Genomic DNA, 16,877 nt, shown 5'->3' with positions numbered 1-16,877 from the left:
TTTTACTGCATCGTGTTTGTTGTGACATTTGTGCAAATTATAGACTAATTAAGGAGATGATGACGTAACTACTATATAGGATCATCTCTTCGTTATATTTGAAGCAAATTTATTATTGTTCGAAATGTATATTTCTCTGTAAACTACGTGTGTTCTGTTCCTTGCGCTAATTTGAATAATTTTCTAGGTGATAAACCAGGGATATCAAATCTTTCATATGACCTTTAGTGAAATAAAGTTTATAAATATAATCTCACAAGATCAAAAATTATTAGGAACTTACATACAGACAGACAGAGAAAAAAGATTATAAACTGGCGATTTTCTTAATCGAATCAAATATTCAAATACAGTCGAAAGTTATACGAGTTCAGATGGATGACGCTAGATGACGCCACAAGTAAACGTCGATAGCTAAATCCTTCGTTGTCAAGGAAACAGTACATGTTTACCCGCTATATGCGGCAACTCTTTGCTGTGGGGAGCAAGTACCAACACAGTCCCGGCACGTTAGCCGTGATATGTTTAAAACTGGTCGCCGGTGGCAGGACATGGGGACTTCAGTGGGTCAAAAGGACTACTAAACAGGACCGACAATGGGAAAACACAACAGTAAGCTTACGAAAGAGGAGCTACAGGAGCTGGAGGCCTGTACTCACTGTAAGTAGATTTTACATTCATTTTGTACGCCTGTGTTATAAATAATTTGATAGCGTAGTGATATACAAAATTTAAATTAAAAAAGGGGAAAAAAAAGAAAAGATAAGTCCTATTTAGCACACGATCCTTGAACCTAATACTAACTAGGATTGCTAAAAGCAACAATTGATTCGAGAAAGTGTGTCGATTGCACAAAAAAAAAAAAAATGTTTATGAGTGCATTGTTGTTGGATAGGTAGCATGGCATAACAATGGACCTTGTTGCTTGGATAGCGTGTGTTATTGTTGACATGTGTATTGTTGAGATCAATTTTGATTTTTTATACATGGAAAGTAGTGGTATTTTTTTATCATTAAAAAGTGCAGGATGCTACCTGACGAGGACCCTTCCATTCCTGATTGGTATGATTTTCTTTCCAAGAGTTATTGATCATCAACTTATATATCAAAAAAGCGGGTCTGTATCGATCTAAGCTGTTGCCGGAAGTAGTTCTTCAGATTTTTCGTCTGATTCTCAGTTCAATCAATGGACTTTCGTGTGTATGTGTATGCCTGTGTGTGTGTGTGTGTGTGTGTGTTTGAGTTCATACGACAGTTACATTCTGCTAGCATTTCGCGTCCGCATGGATCTTGCAGGTCGTGCAGCGATCATGCGTGATCAATATGTAAGAACCAACAAGGTGAGTTTGCTGGATTTCTTCCAAAGTTGCTTTCATGCAGTTCACTATAAAGACACTAAACAAACGTAAAAACGCAGTTAAAAAGAATAAGAGAAGTTCTTCGTTCATTTGTCATCTTGAGAACATCCGTTTGTTAGCAGATTAGGAGATGTTTGCAGAAAAATAAACTATGGTCACACGTTTCAAGGTCACGCTATGAAAAAGTTCTTAGGTCGACTCATCCCAGTGTTCGAAATCTATTCTTTAATAACAAATTAATAACTGACATCTTATAATTCCTTCATTCGACTTAAACGTCATCGTATCAGCCTGTTACTGATTTTCCAAATCATAATATCTTCGTATATTTCTTTACATCTCATTTCCCATGTCCTTATCTTTCTTCATTATTCTTTCTCTCTTTTCTTATCTATCTGTATATCATCATCATCATCCAGTTGATAAGTCTTCATAAGGGATTATCGTCTCATCGAATCAATTCAATAGCAAGTTAGTTTATCGCAAATTATTGCCAACTGCATTGTTAAAAAAAAGATCTCCTAGGCAACCAATGTAACAATGAGATGTCAGGTATTAAGCATATTAATTGTGTTTGTTTTCAAGTTTGATTTTTCTACAGGAGTCAAAAAAGAAGGGCCTTGGTTTCCCCGTCAGCTTTGCGTAAGCCTTCTTAATATAATCCGACAGGAAAACACGTTTCTGACATCCAAAAGATGTTAAAAATATTTTAATAAAAATAACTACAAAATATCGGTAGAGAATTTCAATGCATCTCTCCCACTTAACTTTCAAAGACGTTATGGCTTTAAAAGTATGCAAATAGTTCCAGAAAAATTTCTTGCCAGTTCATATTGCTCATTCAACCAGCCTAATATTCTTAGATTTCAAGGAAAAACTGTTTTTTTTTTTTTTTAAGATCCTTTCCAGGAATCGGTGAGTAAACAGAGAACGCGTGCATTTATATCAACCTATTTTCATATAAATGAGTATTTAAATAGTCTCGAGATAAACAGAACACAACCTTTCAGTCTTATGGTAAAAGTTGCTTAGCCAAGACGATGTTTAATCCCGGATGCACAAACATAGTTAAGAAGGCTGCGTTGAGTTTGCTGCCTTGATTTTGGCCGAGTGGTTAGCGTAGCCGTTCTCCAATCAACCGGCTGCGGGTTAGAATGCATTATCTTTAGGTGAGAGATGTACCTCCTTGCTTACTGGAGGACTGAAGTGGCTCGCTGCTCTGGAGGCCAAAGTTCTATGTTTGTTCTTTAGAGCAGCGGGTTAGGGAAACATGAAAATGCAAAAGAATAAAGAAAATAAAGAAAAAGAAAAAAAATCCATAACCTGCCTATTATTTAACATTTAACAGTTTTTGATTGCTCACTAAGTATAAGTTAGTGAGAAATCCATGATTTCTTTCTAAAGTACATACTCTGGGCTGTCTTTTCGGTGTACATAGTGAATAGCCATTAATAAATGTCTTATTTTATTTAATTTTTCTTTCTTCCTAACCTTCTACTCATCAGGTTAGGAAGAATCCAATGAACTCATAGTATAAATATATATTATGAGTTCATTGGCTTTTTCGTATTTTGGAATATAGATCAGAACAGAGCAAATTTAATTAATTATAAATTAGTGTATCGGCGCGCGTAGCACGTTAAATATATCTTTTATTTCGTTCTCTTTTTCTATAATTTCAATAACTGAAAATTCACTAAATCCTGTAATGTTTCCTACATCGACTTCCTTTAGTTCTTTCTCTTTTAATGCACCCATCTGTGGTCTAGGTTGGACTCGAATACAGAATCTCTGGAAGTAGGTGATCATCTTAAAACTCATCTACAAATGTCTTGTCTTAGTCTGTTCAAGTAGAATCGATTGTTGTTAAGGCAGCATAAAAATCATGACATTATAATGCCGTTGTAATCAATAAAATAGTTAAAAGGTTTAGAATACCTTCCTGCTTTACAATCAAAAATCACGGGTATATTCCTGTCGTCACACGTAGGCTTACTGCTACTTAATGCAAAGAGAAATATCCCGGGAATCGATTGAACTGAATAGTAGCCTATTCATTCATAACATTAGTAAAGTATTACACTAGCCAGTTAACTGTAGGTAACATTATCAGCCAATGGAAATTCCATAGCCATAAAACACGCTCCCCAAAATGCTTACCATAAGGGAAAAATGGTTGTTAGGGAAATTGTAGTATTTCCGAGTATCTGCAGGGGTTCAGATTAATGGTAGGACCTGATGTAAAGAACTGCACAGTCTTGATTTCTACTGGAGATCAACTGCATATCAGCCATACAATTAACACAGTAGACTATTGGAAGCTGGAAATATAGCTTTGGATGTTTCGCGAATCACACCACCTTTTTCCAAGACCTGCAGGAGTGGGTTTGGTGAATGACAGATGAATGCTTGTGCCTAAATATTATTCCAAAAGGAAACAGTGGAGAATTATGTCTAGAAGGATGAAAAGGGTGAGCAAGGGAGAAATCAGGACCTATACTTGAAGTGCTGAAAGATTTCATTTCGTACATGTCTTAATAAAAACTTTTTTTCTATGATATATATTTTAAAATACTATCTAAATCATGGAAAAACACTGAAGAAATCTTTGAGAGTGTTCACAATCAAAAACGTCGAACATTAGTTTAATCAGAAAACTGTGGAAAGCAGAATGCCTTCCCCCATCACCTGGCCCTAGGAAGTGTGTCAGATATTTCTTGATAATATTAGTACATGAATGACTTTCCGATCATCGACAAGGTCAATGCTCAGCAATCAATTAATTAAGGACCAAAGTTCTAGATCCACATATGTGAAAAATAGTTTTTTTTATTGGGGGTTATTTAAAGCATAGTAACCATCACTTCTAAAGATGATCTCTGAGATTTGGAAAATAGCATTCTAATCCAAAAAGGTTTCTTATTTCTTAGTAATTCTTCGTGCGAGTTTATTACCGTCTTTTCTCTTGCAAATGATCCTTTTCTGCTTGCTTCGAATGTTGATGAGGTACCTTAAAAGTATTTCAATTTTTTTTTTATAAAGAACGGTCATTTTCAGATTTCTAGGATTGTAAAGATTTGTGAGATTCAAAGATGATAAAGGTGTTAATGATTTTAGTTCTAGAAGACGATTAATTGTGAATTTTTTTAATAAAACCCACAGATTCTAAAATTCGTAGAAATTAAAAATTCTACAATATTATGAATTTAAGAGATTTTTTTCAGTTCGGTTGATTGCTTGCCAGAGCTTGGATTTGACGTGGTTTACATTTGGATTTTCTAAATCACCCAATCACTCATAACTCAAAACCACTGATATAAATCCTGACATAAATGTTTGTCTATCACAAACCTGTTTTTGCTAAATCTTACCTTTCCATTAACTCTGCTCATAAAGTTTTGAATGTGTCAAATTCCTGTTTAACATCTTTTTAGTATCTATTGATGGCATCTATTCGTTCCCCTCATCTTTCTCAGAACTTTTGCATCTTCTCATATGTTTATTCGAGATTTATTCATTTTGTATATTCTTTCCAAACTCTTCCCTTTGTCGAGCTACTTTTATAACCTCTCTTTGGTTTCCTACGTTTTATTTATATGTAAATAAACAAAGCTTATATAAAGATCCTTCTTATATTCCTCTGGTTTCTCGACTACTTATCATAAGCCATCTTGTCTGGGCAATCCACATTTAGCCTAAGTCTAGTTTGTTCTTAACCAATATTTTCTTCAGCAATTCTTAGTTTTCTTTAAATATACTTATATACTCGTATCTTTCCTAGCACGCCGAGTAAGGAGATGCTTTCATAACTCTGTGATTTGTTTTTATGTCGTTATTCTATTAGTAGGATCAAGAGTATTTCAGTCATACGGGATTTGATTATGCAGTGCAGCGAACGTAACTAAATAATAAAAACATATAAAACATATATATTTCAGCATGTAAGGTTAAAATTTTCTACTCTATATGAAGGAGCGCTGTGGACAGGACAGCCAACCCCACCATTCATTTGAACTCCGTTGTGTTCCTCCTCAATTTTCTACCATTATTCTATATTTAGTTTTTATATCATCTTTATGAATTTTCATATCCTTTTGTAGGAATATTTTCTTTATTTCTAAGATTTTTGTTTACTCTATGTCCTGAATGGTTCTAAGATGCTGACGTACTAGCTAAAGACTTTTTATATGATGTATTCTTTCCATATCCTTCTTCATCTGGGTATTTAAGGATTTTAGAAGTTCTAGGCATTTGAGGATTTCAACGATTTCTGATTGGCACTCCGTGAAAGTTTCTCCTATTCATCGTTATGCTATCAGAATAATAAATCCCTCGACACCACCTCGTTTCCCAGTCATCGTATCTGCATCGTCTTAGCACGAGCTCTTTTAGCGCAATCAATGGTTCATCCTCTCTTTGTATGACACCCTTAGGTGTCCTACTTCATTGCAGTTTCCTTCTACGGCCCAGACAGCACGCGCAAGTAGAGTCGATGCCTGTAGGCACTCCTTCCGCTCATCGTGATCTATTTATTAAGTAATAGACGCTATCAAAGAGAAAGTTCTCTAGAAGATCAAAGTCCTTCCTTTTTTTTCATCCTTTTATTGGATGAAAAAAAAAAATTAAAGAAAATATTTTAATCGTGTAGGATGTGTATGCGTGCTAATTTGCTATGTCGACAATATTTTTTTTTTCATTTTCACTCCATTAAAATTTTGTTTAAAAACATTTTTAAGCTTCACTTGTGATGGATGAGACGTCTTTAAGGCGAACTAAGATTACCACATTACAAGTTTTCATTTCTTCTAGCGTCTTACTTAATGCATTATTTGCTATATGCCTGCGCCTTCTATACAAGCGATGTTAAAATAAAGTAAAAATAGACCGCTTAGGCGTCAAAGAGACTGTGGCAACTGTTGAATGAAAATGGCTTTCTGGAGACTAGAAATATGTATGGTCACTTCCAACCGCTCGTCTAAGGCTTTGTGCTCGCCTCTCTTTTGTGAAAACGAAGAAAGAACTTGCGATAAAAATGATATTGGAAAACATTTTATTGCTCTGGCATAATAGTAACGCCGACAGACCTAAATTTTTATAACATGGAGTGCTTGCGTGTGTATTTTTTGCTTTTTAATTATTTATTATTTCTTTTTGAAGAACTTACAGTAAGTGGATTGGAAAAACGTCTTATTTCATTCAGACAGCACTCTATAATTTTATTGAGGTCACAGAAAATAACGGAAATTTAGGATCAAGAATTCACTTGCATATTTGAGATGAGTTCTTCAGCGAATACTTCATGAGAATGCTGTAAGTGCAATGCTACATAAATCATTATAGCGTCACTGACCTTTCTAGACCTTGTGGTGTTGCAAGAAACAACGTGCTTCACTGTTGTTTGCCTTTCTTATATAACAAACTACATTTGCTATTCTAAATTACGACCAAGCAACGAAAGTTATGAAGTTAATGTATTGTGGGTGGTCTTTGAGTTGGCTTATCTGCTTTACGGGATGTAACCTAAGTTTCTTGAGGAGAAAACTTTGCCATCATATGACGCCCACTAAATCATCACCTTCCTTTGAAAAGTCGTGACGGTTGTTCGTGTTCTGTATGGGGTTCAAACCCAGGACTAGTATGACAAAAACTCGTTTTGAATTATTCAGTCAGCCTATAATTATATGGCAACTGCATGTCTACAGGTTCATCAACCGATTTTTCTCTCAATTTGCTTTCTGATGAGTTCCTAACATGCGAAACAGAATCATTCTTTCTTCGCTATCCAAAGCAAGCATTGTTATGTGACCTCCAACGATTGGTAATCGGCAATTACTGCTTTGTAAGTGATGTCTTTATTCATTGTCCTCAGATACAAATATTTGTTTTGATTTTAATTGGATTGAAATCGAAACAAATATTTGTATCTGAGGTATCTTATTCTTCTTTTCCTAAAATTCAAAATTTATTCTCTCATTACTGTCAAAGCATTATAACTTCTACTGTCATTTCTTTAGCATTCACTTGTTTTTCAAATAGTGACAGAATAAAAATTCAAATTTTAAATCCGTAAGGAAATTGGCTAACGAACCATAACATGGTACTTAATGGTAATCCATCATGTCTTGTGGTTTCCCACAAAAACAACTTATAAGTGGCGATCTTTCTTGCTTTTTTCACTCCGAAAAGACGAAGGCTGATGAGGATTCCCAGTTCATTTTTTTTTGTGCCGTTTCTTTTCAGTGGTTTGAACACAGCAATGTCACGAATGCTAATCTATGATCAAAACTATGGTTTAAATTTTTCTAATGGGGTTCTCGTGATATGAAAAACACGGTGAAAACAAGCTACACAGTTTTTGACTGAATCTTAATGGGATCAGAAAAACGGTTTAAATAACAGTCATATTCCATTTTAGGACGTTATAACAGAGGGAACAGATGCTCATGAGAATGATGACGATCATGAGAAGCCGTTCTGACATCTAAAGAAAACCCACTCTGAAAACGAATTTCAAATCAAAGTGCTTACACATTCAACTACCACAATCAATTGAGGCAGAACTAAGTGTCAAAGAAGTCCCATACAAATGATTATAACGCACTGCATTTTATTTCAATAAATATCCCATTGTGAAGAAACGTACAACACAAGAAAGCATGTTTCTTTTAACTAGTATACCCTTAGGTTGAAGACGCCTGGGTTCGAATCCCGTGTAAGATAAGAAGAATCTTTATAAAGATTTTTTTTTTTCATCTGAAGTGAACTAGCCGGTCTCGTACAGAAGTAAGAAATGTTTTTCATCCAGTAAAACAGGCAAATCGGCATAAGAACTGCATAAGTGTTTTGAGCGGGAGACGAGTTAGCCGGCCTTATGGGATGACGTATCTCAGAAACCCACTTCGAAGACCTTTTTTTTTTTTAAATACCACTTCATTAGTATTTATGTGCGAATCTTCATAAGTTAGAGGTGAAGGAAATGCATACGGTGTTATTTTATATCCTTACTGCGAAAACATTGAAGTATGCTTATCATGTTAGCCTTGTTGCCATGACAACGAGGAAGATTAGTTTATTGTCATCTTGAACACTTGCGATCATTAGAATGGTAATTCCGTTTAGTTGATGAACTGGCTCGTAATGGAGTACGGGTAACACTGAAAATATAAACAGGTTAATAGCGAGGGATATTTTATACAAAAGCCGGCGAAATCACGTTCGAAAATAACTCATTATCGAAAGGTCAGGATGCTTCGATCTTTGCTTAAGTTCTTCTGAAACATTCTATTCTGTATTCTTCCTTTTCTTTAATATTAAACTTATCTTAAACATTCCCATTGCTGACCTCTTTCTTTATTCTTATTGTCATGGATTCTTCAATGTCTTGATCTTTTATTTCCTGATTGCTACACTCATAAATCGGCAAATATATTTGTGTACCACACTGATCCCTTTGGAACTACTGATAGTTTTAACATTTGACGTCAGTCCTTTTTCTCTCCATAAATCATATGATGTTATTACCCACATTCCGTTTTTTTATGCACACATCTATCTGAATGAGACATCATCGTTCCATCCTCCAGGGGAATATCTTCTTTTCCTGTTGATGCGTATTAAACTATGTTTGGGATATTAGTTGAATTGTTTTTGATTCCCCACAGTTTAAGCTTGATCCGCCTTGTAGAGAACATGCATTAGTCTACAGCAAGCATATTTCAAAAGATCACTCCACCATCACTCCCATCTACCGGATTTTCTAGACAAGTCTCCTAGCTTCCGCTGCTCTGTAGATCCTAGTAAAGCTTCCTCTCTCAAGGAGTTGATTATGGGATTTACGATTCAGGATATTTCCTGTTCTCTGATTCAAGCTTATTGGAAGTCTTATTCTCACTTGCAATACTGTGTGATTCAGGAAAGATTACTTTTTTTTTTTTGTCATTATTTTTCCTCAAGTTTCTTACTATGGACAAGGTGAAATTTACTTCCTGACCGGCTAATCACAACTGTAGTTACCAGAAGATCACTTATTTTGATTGTCGAAATGTATTTTCACATTTTCCGACACACGAAGTACATATATAGTTTTAATCGAAATGTTATTATTATTATTTTTTCAAATCTTTCTAAACCCTTATTATTTTTCCGTTTTTACATTTTTGGATAAATTTTAAGATTTTTAAAGTACTAAACTATTGATCCGAAACGCTCTATATTTAGATATGCACTACTTAAAAGATCCAATTGGATCTTCCAAGTAGTGCATACCAAGGCATCTCTGATGCTGAAGATATTCTGAAAAGAATATAAATCTATTTTAAATATAAAATAAATTTATGTCTTCTTCGTCCTATTTACGTATTAGGCCTGGTGGCCTGTTACGGAGCTCTCCTTAGCCCTTCCAAAACATACCGTCCCGAGGATAAGATGGTTAGCCCTATGCCTCCCTCCCGGTGTGTCCTATGAGTGTAGATGCGTGTGTTCACGGGGATGGTTTGCCTGTTCTGGGGAAGAAACTCTAGTTTTCGGGTGAAAAAACCCCCTACCTCCGTATGAGACCAGCTAACTCACCTTTAGTCGAAAGAGACCAGATAAAGGTTCTTTACGTCACTTACAGGAATCGAACCCAGGTCTTTCTGACTAAAGGACTTCGTCTATACCGACTGAGCTACGGAGGCTCGATTTATATATAAAATATAAAATTTATATGAATATAAATATAAAATACTAGGGAGCTCCGCCCCCTGACGCCGAACGCCCCGTGTTCCGGACTGGTAGGCCGGTTCTCCTTGAATTCCGGTGACTCGACACTCAGGGTAGCCCCTGAGTTTCAAAAGGTTTCAAATAACTTGACAAAAACATTACAAAAAAACGTTACAACCTACATCCGTTTCAAGCCGACGTCACATCCGTTTCCAATTTCAGCTTATCATTTTATAGCATAGAGTAGATAAAATTTATCTGAATTTAAATATATTCATATAAGGTTATCATAAAGTTAGAGCCTCAATAGCTCAGTCCGTATCGACTGAGGCACTTTGGGGAAAACCTAGGTTGGAGTCCCGACTACAATGAGAAGAAACTTTGTTAGCTTTTAAGGCCAGTCAGTAAGTGCCACATGTGTGTGGCAAGGTTTTTCAATTATCATAATAATAATTTGTGAGTTCAACGTATCTCATCATTGGCTTGTGGAGTAAGATAGGTGCTGAGATTCAGCAGATAATAGAAGAAGAGGATAAAGATAGAGTGCATAGTAGGGGAAAGAAGGCCTCAGCTGACCTATTGACCCCCCCCCAGGGGTGCTTCTAAAACGGTCGTTGATTTTTCATTTTAAAAAAATGAAAAATCCTGAAAAGGAAAAAAAGATGAGAGACTAAGCAAAACTTAACAAGAGTAAATATATACTAGGACCATGCGGAAGACATTTCTAGAGAGGAATGGGTTTGCCGAGCAAACCCAGAACAGTACAACTAGGAATAAGAAGCGAGATGACCTGGCCCGGAAGACCCCGCCCTGAAAAGGGATTGGGACCACCTCGATGTTGGCCTTCGCAGTCCGGGTTTGTTCAGGTCAACCCCAACCTAGGGACAGAAAAACTTTCAACTGGGATAAGGACTAGAAATACCTGTGAGGTAAACGCTGGTCAGGAGGGAAGCTCGAGAAAGCGTCCACATCTACAACTTGAAAGTGTTATAAGTGTAAATAAATATACAATATACAATACAACCGAATTCCCCCTGTATGATCTGGCAGATGGTTGGTTGGGTCGCACCATCTCCTCAGGAACCGCTCTTCGCCCCGCAAGTGCCTTCCTGCTCGAGGAACCGGCGTAGGTAGGCAGAGAGACAGTTCCTAACACGGAGATAGATGCGGTCCTCCTCGTTAAGATGTTTTTTCCTGATTTTCCAAATGTGATTAAACATCACATTTGGACAATTATATCTTTAAGACCAAACGCAATTTTAAATATCATTATAGTCAAATATTTCGATTTAAAATATTTAAAGGTGTATTAAGTATTTTTATAATTTAAAAAAATATATTTATTTAGTTTAAAATTATTTTTCTTTATTTTAAGTAAAATATAATGTATATTATTATTTCTAAAAAAGAAAGTAATTTATGAACATATAATTGCATAATCATTTTAAATTAGTATGTATGATCTCTCACGCATACTATATTATATGTTCGTTGTTATTTCTTATGCTCAATCAATCATATAAAATACTGTCAGCAACGTGTTTAGAGAAAGTAGTGCCTGGATCCTAGTTGAGACTTTATAATGTATCCTGTTGTTCATTACGTACACGTAGCTCTCGTGTGGTTTATTTGTTCAACACGGATTCACTGAACATTGTTTAAGAACTGATCTTTTTCTAGTTTGTCAATTAATCTTGCACTTAACGTATTGATTTATATCTCATTAGCTACACTTCAAAGAAAAATAGCCAATTAATTTATCGCACTTTTATGGAAATTCACATTGATTTTATTTCTCGTGTCTAAAGTCAACTCTCGTTTCCATGGTAACAACGAAACAAACAACATCGTTCACTTATTAGCTTTTTTTATTATTATTATTAAAAATTAGATGCGCTAATTCAAAGAATTACTATGAAACTATCCCGTTTTATCTTTAATGCTGTCTACACTGAGTATCGTAAATGAAAACCCTGATTACTTTATTGCATTAACTGCATGAACCAAAGTCCGGGCTTTATTACTGGCGTTTATATCTTCCTTCTTCTTCTTCTTCTTTTTTTTTTTTTTTTTTTTTTTTTAATCGATGCTGCTCCATCCAACAATACGCATTCAGGTGACGTTCTGGTTGAAGCATTGCTGTATCTTTCAAGAATGCCTTTTATTCCCAGCTGCTATTCACTTGGCATTTCGCTTATCATCGGAATGCGGAAGACACAAACGAAATACTCTACACAGGGGGAGCTTTATTATTTGGATAAAACCGCTTTCGAGAGAGCATAGATATCAAGTATTATGCAAATATACAAAAAAGAAGTTGACAAATCGTGATAAAAGAAACCGAGAACGTGCAGAAAAAGAAAAAAAAACGAATGAATGAATGAAAGAAAGAAAGAAAATTCAGTTCTCGCGCGACTGACTTAAAGACAAAGACAGATTAAAGTGGCAGAACGCAGTGAAGCATTTTTGAAGAGAGTTCTGTTTTTTCCATTACAGCAAAATTAATATGTCAACTATTATTCTAAATTAACAGCAGTTCTTGCATCGCTTGCTTCTCTCGTCAGCCCCAGTAAAAGAATATTACTAAAATATACAGTTGGCGAAATGAGATAACAATACCTTTGTTATCTTATTTAATTTACAACAAAACGAATGAGTATGCACAAGAAAGGGAAATTGTTTGCCAAGTCATCTGCGACTTCTAATACAAGGCAAATAACATTTATGCTTTTTTTTTTTTTTTTGGTTATTACAATTTCCACACATTGAAGTGCTCGTTTAATAAATTACAAAACGGAAACTAACACCATTGAAATATTTTTTCTCCAAGTTTCCAGAGCATTCGCTAAATTGACGTAAGTTCAGTCTTGATCCATCGTATTGTCTTGACAAGTATTAAGAATCCGAAGTGTGTTTTGTGATTGGTAATTTAATTTGTAGCAATTGTCTTCTCTAGACTTTTAAATGCAAAAGTTCTGGACTACTTTCAATAACTAATTAGACTGTAGACGTATCTCTTCTAATATTCCTCAGGAATCTTAAATGATTAACGAGCTGATGGAATAGCTCACGAATGAAACTGAAGAGTTACAAAGTACAGCTGCTGGAAATCAGCCTCAGATTTAAGTTATGACGAAAGTAAAAAAAAAAAAAAAAAGAATTCTATTGATGTAGGTTGATGTTTTTTCTCTTATAATAAATATTTCACACCGTAAACATCATTAATAATAAACATGTATTTCAAATTGGAAATTATTTTTCTTAAATTTCAGACATCAGTGGATGCAGAGTGCTAATATTGATTTATAAATGCAACAGGCGCATATGAAAACGTTAAAACTGATATAGTTCGTTCTTCTTGAAAATGTAATTAAATTTTGTTACTTTGTTGTAGTATGTGCTAAACTAGCCTTGGTTGCGTGCTAAACCGGAAGTGACGTCATGTAAGGAAAACGTCATTTCCACCTCAGACAGGCAACCCAAATTTTGTTTAGCACACACACACACACACACACACCGAGCACCGAATTAGACTCTAATTTAGTACCGTGTTTCTGTATAAATAGCACGACTGCCAATACGGATCTTCTTCAATTCCCTACGCACAGTCTAGTGAGACATGGATCGGCAACAGCCTTCATTAAATGCCTCTGTCAATTACTGCACACAGGAAGTTCTGTTTGTCCCTACAAACCTTCTCAGGCGACGGCGATCTCGTTCCTAAAAGACTGTCTTAGGACCACAGTTACGCCTCTTAGACAAGCAATGTGGGTTATTTTTCCACTGATTAAACATCCGGGATATCTTACCATTTGAGAAACCAGTGAGCTCTGCTGTTTTCAAAATCGTAGCTCTAGCCAGAAGGGCACCCCAAACTAGCCCTTTATTGAACTCCGAAAGATCCTTTGTTTCTCCCATTGGGATCAACACTATTGACGATTACTGACCAGCAGTTGCTTAAATAGTTGCCTAGAACACGTGTAGAACAAGTGACCAGTATTTTGCACATACGCCATAAGTGACGTTTACCTACATTTGTTAAAGGTTTCTAATTTAGGAGGCGGTATGTGTATAATCTTAACAGCGACTTCTCAAAAAAAAAAAAAAAAAAAAAATTGATTCTATAGGAATTACTCTTTCTCATCGCCATTTAAATGGCATCTTTCAAATCCACGTTAACTTCTTGATGAGAATGCTGAAAGCGAAAAAACGTCTACGAATTTTTTGATAGGCTTTCGTATATCGAAGAATAATAAGTTCATTTTTTTCGCAAACATTTCCCGTGCTTAACTGTTTACATTCTTATCCCTTCCTTAAACTGACTTGTCATTCTCTCCACCGACTGCAAATGCAATGAATCGATCCGCTAACAGCCCTAAAAGAAGCTGTTTGGATCGATCGATTGTTTATTTAAAAAATGTTCCAATTTCAAGCGACTTTTAAAAGTGACAGTGACAAGAAATGTGACATTGAAACCTAGTTTTTTTTTTTTGTAATTGTATATAGGTAGTGATATCTTCTGGTACACCAGCCATTTCAGCAATTTTCTTTCTGAATTATAAAAAAAGATACTTTTCTAATATGATTGGAGAATTGCCAACTTCCTGATAGTTAGTTTTAACTCATTGCACGCCTCTCTGATCAAGCATTCTTGGTGTTGGCTAGTTGATATAAGTATTAATGAAGTAAAGAAATCCCGTGGTGACAAGAAACACGACCAACTCGCTTTAATGTATCAAATACCATGATGTATTTCTCTTTCTTTATGCATGAATCCTTATAACATGTAAATCAGTTCAACATATGGCGCCAGCAAGCCTCGTTTACGAAGAAACATAAAATTTTCAGTGTATTCTTACTAGATTTTCGTAGGAACATTTCCACTGACAACCGTGGGCGTAAAATTTAATGCCTTTACCAATACTCTGTGGATTTTTAGCTTTGAATAATACATCAGTTGTCATTGAAAACTGCTTTAACAGCTAAACTCGCATTTATCTTTTTAGTATGCTATTCCCAAAGAAGTTAAAATACCACATTTTCTGTAATAACTAATACCAATTAAATTAACTAATATACCAATTAAAAAATTGCATACATTTATTTCAAGAAAAGATTTTTTTACCTTATTCAACGACTGAGTTCAATATTCTTATCAAATATTCTTATATGATTATTAATTTGGTGTATCCATTTCGGTATTAATTTTATTTCTAATTTTAATTTTTATTATTTAATTTTTTTATTTTTTTAAAAAATAATTTAAATTAAAAACTTTTTATATTATTTTATAATATTTAATTTAAATAATATTTTGAACTACTTAAAATATTATTCAACATTCCGTTTTACCATTTCAAATCTGCTGAGATAAATGTAATAAATTACATCTATAGGTATGTTAGTGGAAGATCATAGCTCAATTGTTCCTTTTCAGTTTTTTATGTCTCTAGAAAATAGATTTCACAAATGATGAAGCAGTTTAAAAAAAATCTATTTCTAAAGAGAGTAACATATTTACGAAAGTCAAATATACACCATTGTAATGAGCACTTCAACGAGCTTTCATTCCGCGCATGCGTATGAAATAATTTTCACTTTTTTTATCAGAGTACCGCACAAATGTGAATTCTAGTACAGAAAAAGTTGGGGGTGTTCACAAGCCTTATGTGGGAAGACCAAAGAAGTCAACGCCTAAGGGTAGCGGTGAATTGCGTGTGCCACAGCAAACAGTGTGGGAAAAGCAAACACTTTGCTGTCGGAGCTTACCTGCTGCAATTCTGTAAATGTTACATCACATAAGATCTAAAGTCTTCAAAATTTTGTGTGAACATGTTAGCCACTATTATAGGACATGAAGAATTCTTTTCTTCACCTATCTCAGCAATGAAAGGAACATTTCACGTTGTGGAAGGGAGAAATGAATGGAATGAAGAATGAAGAATGAAGAAATGGACAGAGATAAATGCTATAGTTGAACACAATAGCAGACAGACCTCCCGAAACATTAAAATATTTTTTGTGCTGATATATATATATATATATATATATATATTAAAAGAATTGAATGACATAAACCGAGACTAAAGGAAAAAGGCTTAATGGTATCACCCGACTAGTTTCGGATTTTTACAGCCTTTTTCAGGTGTTTTTATACAAAAAAGAAAAAACATTAAACATTGAAGATAAAAACTGTGAACAGCACAGGAAAGTCACTATACATATTTAACGTGAAAACGTTGTAGTTAACATATTCAAAGCTGTTCCTTCGTTGGCCACATTGTTGGGTGAGTGCGTGCGTATAGCATCTCGTGAGCGCCAGTATGTGATCACAGCAGAATGACGTCTGGGAGGTTGAAGCTTAAATTATTATTTAAATGTACAGGGTTGAGGATGATTTCTCTAGACTCTACAATGTTTCTCTCCAATTCGTCACGGCAACGGAAAATGTTGTTAGATCTATCCCAAAGGATTGTATGGCTATAGTTTTGATCATCAGAATCGACCGAAAAAAGGATATGGCTGGATAAAGCACTGGCACGTGTTCTCTTGTAAGTGATGTCCCTCCTGTGCTCCTCCATACGCAATTCAATAGATTTATCCGACTGGGCCAAAGTAGGGAATGTCACAGTCACACCATATCTTGTATATACCGGGATATTTTAGATTCTGATGGCTATGCTTTGGATGGCTCACTAGAGAGCGGATCTGAGGAAGCCGAGTGAATAAAGTTCTAATGTTATAATTTTTGAGAGCCTTCGCTAATTTTTGAGAGACTGAGCTTATGTATGGTATAGATATATTGCCTTTAACATTACT

General features: G+C 35.1%; 1 protein-coding gene across 1 annotated transcript in view; it reads left to right on the top strand.

Moving 5' to 3' along the window:
- Positions 1-522: 522 nt before the first annotated feature.
- LOC150108037 (neuronal calcium sensor 1-like) overlaps positions 523-16,877 on the top strand; it is a 158,714-nt gene continuing 142,359 nt past the window's right edge. The window contains exon 1 of the mRNA XM_090415534.1: positions 523-660. Coding sequence (XP_090271660.1) covers positions 597-660 — 64 coding nt within the window. The 5' untranslated portion in view covers positions 523-596. The remainder of the gene's footprint in view (positions 661-16,877) is intronic.

This window comes from Typopeltis vanoorti, chromosome 3, assembly GCF_054136105.1.
Source record: "Typopeltis vanoorti isolate ZY-2024b chromosome 3, IOZ_Tvanoo_1.0, whole genome shotgun sequence".
In the NCBI taxonomy this organism is placed as follows: domain Eukaryota; kingdom Metazoa; phylum Arthropoda; class Arachnida; order Uropygi; family Thelyphonidae; genus Typopeltis; species Typopeltis vanoorti.
This window is presented reverse-complemented; position numbering and strand designations above follow the sequence as displayed.